An 11,084-nucleotide genomic window follows, 5' to 3' on the forward strand; every position below is an offset into this window, starting at 1 on the left:
CTAAACTTGAAATTTTAAAATTTGAAATATAATACTCCCTCCTATTCATTCATTTTGTCCCTCTTTCCTTATAAAAGCTAGTCGGATTTTTGTCCCTCTTTCCTTTTTCGGTAACTTTTGTGTGGTCCAAATTTGATTACATGTGGGGTAGAGTGGAATAGAGTGTTTTGTGTGGTCCAAAATCATTTTCTTAATTCTTGTGCAAAATAGAAGGGGGACAAAATGAATGAATAGGAGGGAGTATGAGATTAATTGTTATGTAATCAAATTGTGGTTTGATGTTTTGGATTATACTGTAGATAGGGTATAATTTGGGGAAAATTACATTGAGTAGTATATGATTATAATGTTGTAGATATGAATCGGGTAGAATATGAATTTATAATCTAATAAATATAAGTTGGTCGTGTTTGGATTTTAAAACTCGATCTCCGATATATAGGGACCTAGATGGATAATGAACCACCTCTAGGTGGCTGGGTAGTTTGATTTCGAACTAAACTTCAAAATGGATCAACCAAATCTCAAACTATGCCCGTGATTAACCCAAACTTTGCTCAGACCCACCATGTTCAAGTATTGGTTTGGGAATTTTAGACCCTTATAAGTAGACCTAGCAAACGGGTTACAATTCAGATTCGAGGTTTGCAAGAATTCGGGTCGAGTTGCGACGGGTCGGGTCAGGTCATTTCGTGTTCAGGTCAATTTAGGATCAACTATTATCAACTTATTTATGGATAATAATCAGTTTGTAACAATAAACATTCAGTCCAGGTTATCTGGTCATTCGATTCGAGTTCGGGTATCGGGTTGAATTTGGGTCGGGTCGAGTCAATTTTGCCAGATCGACTCATGAGTATAGACGAAAATGAATACACCGTGATATAGGTATAAATATGAGTTTTGTGATACCATACTTAGACCTGGCAAAACCAATCGGACCCAACACCCGAGCTTAACTCGAAACCCGAATTGACCTGACCAGAATGTTTATTGTTGAAAACAAAGTATTATCCATGAATAACTCGATAATAGTTGGCTCGAACCCAAAATAATTCGACCCGAACCTGAGCCGATTGACCCGTTTGCTAGGTCCATACTCTACTCATTACCATCCATCCCTATGAATTCTAGACCTGGCAAACGGGCCAATCAGATCGGGCTCAAGTCGAGTCAATTCGGGTTGGTTAATTCGGCTATGTCATGTTATCAGGTTAGTTCGGTCGGGTCGGGTTATTTCGGCTTTTCGGTGTTTTTCGGGAATGTTGGTCGAGTCATTTTCTCGTCAGGCGGGCCGGGTTATTTCAGGCTCGGGTTATTTTCGGGACAATGATTAAAAGAAAGAAATTATGTTTAGTATTATTACCTACTTCTAGTTTAGTAGGGATTCTTTACTTTAACGTAAATAATATTAACCGTGCTTTTAAATTAGTCATTTCAAGTCAATTTGTTGAATTAGAGTTCTGTTTTGTCATATTATTTTCGGGTACGAGTGGTTTCGGACGGGCCATTTCGGACCGGGTCAGTTTTGGGTCAGCAAAGGTCGGGTCATGATCAGCTCGGATCAATTCAGGTTTCGGGTCACATTCAGGGCTGTAGTTCGGGTCAATCTCAAGTCTCAGGTCAATCTTCTCGGGTCGGGTTGGTTTTGCTAGGTCTACCTATGACCCTAACCATGTACGGATGTACCATGTACCTCTCCATTCGGGTTAATAATTTACACTTTTAATGTCTGCTGATTAAGTCAAACATCCTTCCAAACAATAAATGAGGGTTCGTAGCCAATCCTTCAAAATTAACCTTGTTACGAATAATCCATAAACCCCAAAAGATTGCTATGAAAAGAATAACCCTCTTTACCCCTCCTTCCTGCCTCGCCAGGTACCGAGTCCAATCAATGATCCAGTCAGTCATATTTAAGGACTTCGCACCATCAACTTTAATACCTAAATCAGATCCCGCCCAAATTGCAGGAGTAGCGAAGACTGATCATTTGATTTCGGGCTTGTTGGGGGAAATGCGTGGTCTTGCGAGTTCTTTTCATTGTTTATGTTTTAATTTTATTCCGAGACATCTTAATAGTGTCGCTCATGGTCTGGCACGACAGGCCATTCGTATGTAAACTCTTTCTTTACAGCTGTCAAAAAAAAAAAAAAAAAAAAATGTCTGCTGATCTGATGCTGGGGTTGCTTTCATGACAGTACTCTTGTTTTTCTCACTGGGTGTCAAGAATAATAGCTTGACGTGATGGGGTACTGATGGTGAGCATTGCGATCTAGCAAGTTGTCCAACAGCCAGAGGCATAATGGTTGATGGATGCCCTGTCCGCTGATGATCTGTGCATACTCTACAGTCGATAGTGTGGCTCTACTTTGTTCCAACATGATAGTGTGAGACTTTTAATACTTTGTGACAAAAGGGAACTTGGGAAAACCAAACTGTAATCCAAAAACTAGCTTGTATTTACACCCCATTTGTAGATTTTAGCAGCAGAAGAGTGTGCAAATATCCGACGACCACTATTATTGTCACTCCAGCAATCAACCCCAAATTCTCAGCGAAAAACATGGTTATAAATTGATTAAAACTCTTCATAATACTTAACATCCACCAAATTAATTAATTTTTTTTCATCAAACTACTTGTTATAACAAGCTTATCGCGAGACCGTCTCATCTAGGCATTTTCATCAAACTACTTGTTTTCGCAATTACTTGTTGATGGGTTTACAAGTATTCCACCATATTTTTTTTTTGTGACAAAAGAAGAATAACGTAAAGAAGACGAGCAGAAAGTGAATTTACTATACATAATTATCAGCGGTGTTCGTTGTTGAAAATTAAGGACCAAATTATTATAGTTTATTGTTTCTTGGAAATTGTTGAGAAGTATATATTCTTTTTCAAACAAAAAAGATAATACTAAGTAAAGAAGAAGAGGAAGAAGAAGAAGAAGAGAAGAAAAGGGACGAGATGATGGGAACTAATTACTGCCTAATGACATGGTTAAATCCTGATACTGATTACCGAGTCTTATACTCCCTATTATCTTCCCTCTTTCCTTTTTCACACTAATAAGAAGTTGGTCGGAGAAAGGCGCCAATTCAAATTTGAAGCTCAAACATTAACCTCGTCATATAACTACATGCTGCTCTAATTGCAGTGTAGGTAAGATTGCCATAGCCTCCCCATCGAGCACAAGGATGTTGTCTTGTTTGAAGCATCTCGTCGAGAACTTAACCCTGATAAGCCAGCAAAACATAGAACAAAAGTCGTCCAAATCAAGACCCAAAATGATGATTAATATTCAAAATCCAAAATAGATTAATCAAAAATGTTCTTATCAGTCATGTTGAACGTCTTACAAGTGTTTCTTTTTGAAATCTCTCATACTGATGGCTTCTACTTCCCCACAAATCTCCTCTCCGATATAGACAGGTTGTTTAAACTGTAGATTTTGTGAAAGATACACAGCTCCTGGCTACAAACATCAAAAGCATGCTATCAGGAACCACAATCATCCTAATAAATTTAACTTCCATGAAAGAGACAGTTTTGTTAATAAGATGCTAAGCAATAGAACAAAAGTCGGAACAATAGACGATCGCGGATGAGTTATTACGTACTTTCTAGGGTTAGCCCGATTTAAAATTCACCATTTATATAGCACATATTATATACAGTTTTACTAGTAGCAATTGACTCTTGAGAGAAACACAATTATTTACTATGTGTGACAGCAGATGTAAGAACAAAGTATCCAGCTTGCAGTTGACATCCTAGACACCTTTGATGAAGCAAGCCATCTATCGGTGAACTCTAAACACGTTTTCCATATTTGCAAACAAGGAGACATATATATGCCCTCTGTAACTTTTCTTTTCTCTTCTGGGTAGAAATTCAGATTTTGAATTTCAACCAAAATAAAGAACAGCAGATTCTTACAAGATAATATACCATATAAGACTTACGGATCATCTCCTCCTCGTTACAAGAGTTCAATCAAGCATAAATTCTACCGCTAACTACATAATTAATACTACCTCCTATTCACTCACTTCTTCCCCTTCCATTTTGTACAAGAAATAAGAAAATGATTTTGGACCACACAAACAAAACACTCTACCCTACATACAATTGAATTTGGACCACACAAAACTTTCCAAAAAAGGAAAGAGGGAAGAAAATCTGACTATCATGAAAACGGAAAAAGGGAATAAATGAGTGAATAGGAGGGAGTATAATTAATCCTCGGAATTCTCTCTTGTGAACAATAAGATTTATGGACTATCTCCCTACAAACATTTGTAAAAACCCTCGGATTTCTCTCTTGTCAAAGGAAAGTAAACAATAGCAAGCAGAGAACAAGAATCCATTTCTTGTGCCAGCTTCAACCCCAATTTTTAGTTACCAACCAGGCAACCACTACAGCTCTTGCCTAAAACTCCAAGCTATGCGAGTAAGCCACTTCCATAAAAGATTATGTTGGGGAACGTCTTTCGGCACAACCACAATCAAAAAATAAATGGGAAATAGAATCACAATCATTGAAACAAAAGCATCTATTTACCAACTGATAATCCCTAGGCCCTAGAACAAAGATTCTCAAAAATTGCAAGATGAGTCTGACATAGAAAAATACCTATAACAGAATGAGATATCCAAAACCACAGAACACCACCTTTTAACTGAAGAAATACCTGGGAAAGTGATCGCGGACAGGTTTAAAGGACATTTTGCCTTCCTTAATCCAACCACTGAGAAATTTTCAGCTGGAAAAGAATCTCCCACCAAGTGTAAAAATCCATCCCTAATACGCTCTAATTATTTCCAAGTCCAAGAGGAAGGTTAATTCACCCATGTCGGGCCTTTAAGATTATAAGCCTCTATCCCTTTTACCCAAAGACTTGAATGCTCAATACAAAGTCTCCAAAGCCAACACTGAAAAAAATATTTGGAGACTCGGATGGGTGACAAACACCAAAGAACCCATTATAAGCAAATCTCATAGTCACAACTCATAGGGTATTTGGCCAAGATCCTCGGATAGAACCTTGAAGCTAAAGTTCAAACACTGAGAAAAGAGCACTTTTTACATTCACGCAAAGCAGATCTCATTTTAAAAAATCCAAGTTCGTTTGATAGAACACTGTGCTTCGCTTCCGTGATGCGCAAGCCTTGCGTCTAGTCGCGCACCCTTGCCTTTCAGAGCTAAGAAAGCAACTCACATTTCAAAGGGTGGAAGTATAACCTAGAATTCAAGTGAAGGTCAAATATTTCATATGCTAACCAAGTTTGAATGATTTCCTGTAAAAGGAAGGGTTCCTCAGAAAACACACCTCCCCCTTTCTTATAGTCCAATCCCTCACATCCAAGATGATCAAATAGCATCAACCTTAGTTTTTAAAGGCATGGGGCGCAACAAAACGATGAGAGCCTGTAGCAGGTAGGTTTATGGATAACTCACCAAGTGCACTGTTTTTCCAAACAAAAATCGTATTTTCAAAATGAAATTTCATACAATAGTACCCATCATAATCACAATGATAATATACTCCCTCCTATTCGGAATAACTGTCCCATTTGCCATTTCCGTCTATTCACATAACTGTCCCATTTGCCATATTTGGACAGGTTTAATGACTTTCCTACCCTCGGCTCTTTTCTTTATTTACGACCCTAACCACCCCTAACCCATCCTATTAGTAAACTTTTCATTATTTAACTCTCTTATATTCTTAACCCTACCTCCTATTCGGAATAACTGTCCCATTTGCCATTTCTGTCTATTCACATAACTGTCCCATTTGCCATATTTGGACAGGTTTAATGACTTTCCTACCGTTGGCTTTTTTCTTTATTTACGACCCCAACCACCCTTAACTCATCCTATTAGTAAACTTTTCATTATTTAACTCTCTTATATTCTTACCCCTATACAATACTTTTCATTATTTAACTTCATTCCTTAATTTTCGTGCCATTGTCCAACTGGGACAGTTATTCCGAATAGGAGGGAGTAAATAACACAAGAGCTACCAAGTTCGAAAAGAATTAGATATAAAGCGAAAAGACTAAGATGCAGCTTACAAAATGAGAGGCGATAATACGAGGAAACAATGAGGCAATGAGCATTCCATGAACAACTGGGTCTTGAAAACCAGCAGTTCGAGCGCAATCAGCATCAAAATGGACAGGATTCAAATCAAGGGTAACCTTGGAGTAATCGACAAGATCAGCGAATGAGAAAACCCTAGATTGCTTGAATGTGTCCCCCAATTTCAGGAATTTAGGGTTAGAGATTGAGCAGAATTTGAAGGATTTCACAAGGCTTGATGAAAGCGTCATCACACCCAACTAATTGCCCAAACCAATTGCTGCTAATTCAGAATTAATTCGAAATCCATTCGCGTAATCGCCTTGCTTCACCTCAACTCAGTGATTACCATACTGTTTTACACACAAATTATTGCTGAAAAGATAAGAGAGGAGTTGAAGAGGAAGTTAAAGATTCATTAAGCATCTCAGTATCTTACTCTGAACAACAAAGACAAGAATTGTATGGAGAAAGTTCAGGGAGTTTCTTGGTCCTTCAAGTCTGCAACTCTGCTGCATTGGATCATGCAGCAAAAGCTATCCTTTTATCTTTACAGCTTTTGGTTTTATCTTTTCACTGTATGTCTCTAAGTCATTGTCCTAGGAAGTTTAATAGGATCGCTCATTCCATTGCAAATTTAGCTATGGATTGACCTTCTATTTTCTCTCACTGTCAAAAAAAAAAAAAAAAAAAAAAAAAAAAGGAACGTTTTGATATTGTTCTCCTCTCTTTTTTAGCAGCCTTTCAATTGCTTCTGTATTTGTTCTTTGGTTTTGTGACTTACCTAGGTAACTGAGGGTAAGATATATTCTAATCTTGTTCATTCATTTAACACAAAATCTCATTGAAGACGGCGATATCCGTCACAAGCTTGTGACGGATACCATTTCCTCTCACAAAATACCCATTAAGAGGTGAGTGGGAAGCACATGGGGGGTGCCCCACATTGTCCCCTCTCCCTTTTTGTGAGAGGTCACAAGCTTGTGACGGGATTAGCCCGTCACAAGCAAGACTAAAAAATAAAAGTTAGATTAGATAAAAACAAATTGAATATACCTGGACAACAGCACGGATCAGCCCTGCCTGACCATGCTCTCAGGTAGTCTGTTTAGCCATCAAGTCTTTTTTTTTTAGGAATTCTACGATGTACCCCTAATTATTCTGTTTTCCATGTCGTACCCGTGCTTTATATAAATTCTATATTAAACCCGTGAACATTACTCATTAGTCTAAACCATGTCCTTATTAATTGTGTTCGCTATCTTAGTTTGTTAATTGATCTATTAAATCACCTCTTTACCGTTACAATTAACCTACTCATTTACCTATTAGCCTGCCGAATTAACCATTAACCCACCCAGTAGTGTATAAATCTAACTAACAATTCAGGAAATCTTCATTATCATTTCATGCTTCATAATGAAGGTTTTTTAATAGTAGTTTGTGCTTATTGTAGGTGATTTGTGATACTTCTCATTGAGGATGTAAAAAGGTCGAAGTATGGTTGTTTGAGGAGGGATAAAGTTAATGGAGAGTTGAAGGAGGTCAGAAACCCTAACTCAAAAACATACATATCTAACTTAGTTTGTTTCTAAAGACTACCCACTTAAATTTGCATAAAGTACATGCCTAAATCTGAGTTACTCCTAACTAAACAATACTCAAGTACAGGCCTTAATCTCAGAGGGCATTGTGGGTGACTGGGTGTGACGTTGTACAATGAAAAATGAGAAGCGATCCAATTCTTTAAGCCTTGTTATTTGAAGCGTTTTGGATATAAACGCCTCAAATAGGATATTTGATCCGTTTTTTTAGACAATGCCTCAAATGTGACTCCTTTTTTTTAAAAAAAAATAAATTAAAAAGCTGGAATTTTCATTCGCGGCGACTTGGTAAAAACGCCTCAAATGTGGCGCCGCAAACTAATGTTTTCATACTAGTGACAGTGTAACTACTATTAAGCACTAATCAATAATCATATATAGCAAAATGGTCCATCAGCGCAACATAGAACATTTTCATTTTTGTTTTATATCTTATAAAAAGAGACAAATTAAAGATGTTAACAGTGTTATTAGGATGTAATAATGAGCCTTGAGAATGAAACATAAGATGATCATAATGAGGAGGGCCTCTGCGAGTAAGTATACCCGTATCCGATACTCCATATAACAGAACTATCAACCCATCTACAATAGGTGGGTAGCATTACAATTAAATTGATGTTGAAACCATAACAGAACCATCAAATTTCGAAACCGTGAAACGTCATCCCCTATTTACTAAATTATAAGGTCTGAATAATTAAAAATTTAAGAGACAACCAAAAAATCAATCCCAAAACATACATATTTAACTCTAAAGACTAATCTCAGTTCGATAAGCATTAATCTATATATTCTAGTTTGAAAATTGAAAAAAAAAAACCAATTAATTTTAGGGTTGAACTTACCAATTACAGGATAGATACGGTGGGCAGTGAACAGTAAAGCGCGGTGGACGATGGTGGTGGTTGGCTAACTGGGTCACGTCGATTGTGATTTGTGAGGGAGAGGATGGGCTGAGAGAGATGAGGGAAATATCAAAACAAAATTGAGAACAGGACCAGTTTTTTTTGATACACCAATACGGACACGGACACGGACAGGACACGACACGACACATGACAAAGCATTTCATGAGATTCTGGGTACGGAACACGTTATTTAAATTTAATAAAATATCAATTTTATAGTTATAAACAACATACCATTTCATTTTTGTAAATATATTTGATTTTAAATTTAAATAATTGAACATAAAATTTGACTTTGATTATATCTCATTCTCATTTACCACCCAAAGTCATCTCCCTACTAGTCTACTACTACTAAAAGAATAAGAGTTCGGTAAAATTTTCCCACTCAATTAAAATGATCTATGATTAGTCCTCATTTCTGCTCTATGAGGGTAAGATTATTGGTAGTCTTGAGACAAGACTTTGCTAAGTCTTAAGACAAGACTCACTGAAAACTACCAATAATCTACTAAAGTCTTAACAAAGTCTTAAGTTGAGTCTTGGAAATCCAAGACTCAACTTAAGACTTTGGGTGAGTCTTGACCCTACCGTAAAGTAAAATTAACCAATGAGTGAATTCCATGTGTCATTTATTTTTTGTGAAAAAAATGAGTAAAGTGGAAAAGTAAAGTCTGAGGTGAGTCTGACGGATAATGTATAAAGTCTGAGGTGAGTCTGTGGTGGGTCTGAATAATAAAGAAATAATAAAAGTTAGTGGAAAGCTAATGTGGCAGAGTCTTAAGACTTGAGAGAGTCTTACTGATAATCTCACCCTATTCACAATAAACTTCTCTTTTCATTTTGACACAAAAATTAAGAAAACACACTAACCCACAATATAAATAAATTTGTACCACACAAATACACTACCTCACCATACAATTAAACTTGGACCACACAAACACTTACCAAAAAAGGAAATAAGGAAGTTATTGTGAATAGACGGAAAAGGAAATAGAGAAAATTATACTCCCTCCTATTCTAAATAACTCTCCCTATTTCCTTTTTCGTCTATTCACAATACTCTCCCTATTTCCTTATTTGGCAAACTTTTATACTTATTTTAATCACCCATCCCACAACAATATCCCGCAATACTCATACTTTATCTTATTTTAATCACCTTACCCCACAACAATACTTATTTTAATCACCTTACCCTCACAACAATACTTATTTTAATCACACAATACCTTCCCTCTCTCCAATCTCATACCCACTACAATACTTTACCATATAATACTCCCCTCCCTTAATTCCCGTGCCCTCCATGAAAGGGGAGGGTTATTAAGAATAGGAGGGAGTATTGAATAGAAGGGAGTATATCATACTCCGTATTAATTATATAGCATAAATAGGTGATTCTACAAGTAATTTTTAATTTGTAAACACACCTTAATGAGATATTTTGATTTTGTTATACATGTGGGGATTGCCTTAATCCTCCAATTTCATATTATCTTCCCTCTTTTCTTTTTTCACACAAGTTTGATTATCTTCTCTCTTTCTTTTTTGGTAAATTTCATTCATTTTTTTATTATTTTCTCTCTCCTAAAAATCAACAACTTCCACTACTTTATTCATTCTTTTATTCAGTATTCACTAGTTTTCTTGCCCGTGCATTGCACGGATATTAAAATAATGTGTGGTAAATTTCACAATAAAATGGAATATAGACATATAGTACATCGTTCATGTCTAAGATTTTATGTGTGCCGCATGACCAACAAATAATTTCCGTTAACATAATATTGACATAGGAATAAAAGAATGTTTGATTAATAAAATACTTTTTTTTAGGAAAATAAAACCAATATGAAGTTTATATATATGATACTTGGACTGATAGTTTTTAGAATGTGTTCATTAATACCTGTTTGTTTTTCAATTGGTCAAGAAAAACAATAATATCTACTCTGCATAATCAACTCAAATGATGCAACAAATCTCCTTCTTTCGAATAACAACCATAATTTAATCATTGCTGGATCAAATTGTAGTTATGTAAAAACATTTAGAGGTAGTTAAAATGTTATATCTCCCGGTCAAACTATAGAAGTACGTTTGAATGTGAACCAAATTCTGACGCAATACTACATGGCTAAGACTGCTTATCCCACCCCCCTCCCCCCCTATAGCAATAGTCTTGGCCCCCATCTTCTCATTTGAAACAAAATCTTTCACGCAAACCCCTATTTTTCCTCCCTATTCACACACATGATCTAAAACAATCTCATCCCTTAAAAGATCGATCCTTGTCTTCGAAACCTATCTCAAATTTATCCAACCAAGTGAAAAACTGAATCCCTACTTCTAGACAAATCCACCATCCAATGTAAACTAACCCTTGCTCTAGACAATGTTGTTTTTTTAAGAAAATATAACCAATATGAAGTTTATATATATGATATTTGGGACTGAGAGTTTTTAA

At 36.3% G+C, this 11,084-nt stretch overlaps 1 protein-coding gene across 3 annotated transcripts; it reads right to left on the reverse strand.

The window, feature by feature from the left end:
- Nucleotides 1-2,784: 2,784 nt before the first annotated feature.
- On the reverse strand, nucleotides 2,785-8,720 carry LOC141648196 (3-hydroxyacyl-[acyl-carrier-protein] dehydratase FERN, mitochondrial-like). 3 transcript variants are annotated; one of them, XM_074456693.1, is made up of 4 exons: nucleotides 8,549-8,720; nucleotides 6,090-6,449; nucleotides 3,365-3,480; nucleotides 2,785-3,241 (listed from the first exon to the last, which is right to left on the reverse strand). In XM_074456693.1, exons 2-4 carry the CDS (start codon nucleotides 6,345-6,347, stop codon nucleotides 3,133-3,135), a joined length of 483 nt encoding a protein of 160 aa, XP_074312794.1. In that variant the 5' UTR covers nucleotides 6,348-6,449; nucleotides 8,549-8,720; the 3' UTR covers nucleotides 2,785-3,132. The 3 variants fall into 3 exon arrangements, with proteins under 3 accessions (XP_074312794.1, XP_074312795.1, XP_074312796.1); XM_074456694.1 differs by having other exon boundaries at nucleotides 6,090-6,471; XM_074456695.1 differs by lacking the exon at nucleotides 8,549-8,720 and adding an exon at nucleotides 6,536-6,806.
- Between the last annotated feature and the right edge of the window lie 2,364 nt (nucleotides 8,721-11,084).

This window comes from Silene latifolia, chromosome 3 (assembly GCF_048544455.1).
Source record: "Silene latifolia isolate original U9 population chromosome 3, ASM4854445v1, whole genome shotgun sequence".
In the NCBI taxonomy this organism is placed as follows: domain Eukaryota; kingdom Viridiplantae; phylum Streptophyta; class Magnoliopsida; order Caryophyllales; family Caryophyllaceae; genus Silene; species Silene latifolia.

What these genes read in the sequence shown, in the direction of transcription:
- LOC141648196 (XM_074456693.1), bottom strand. Translation starts at nt 6,347, where the DNA reads ATGACGCTTTCATCAAGCCTTGTGAAATCCTTCAAATTCTGCTCAATC. An exon ending in GTATTATCGCCTCTCATTTT is followed by an intron (nt 3,481 to 6,089) that starts GTAAGCTGCATC and finishes TGATGTTTGTAG; the next exon opens with CCAGGAGCTGTGTATCTTTC. An exon ending in GATTTCAAAAAGAAACACTT is followed by an intron (nt 3,242 to 3,364) that starts GTAAGACGTTCA and finishes CTGGCTTATCAG; the next exon opens with GGTTAAGTTCTCGACGAGAT.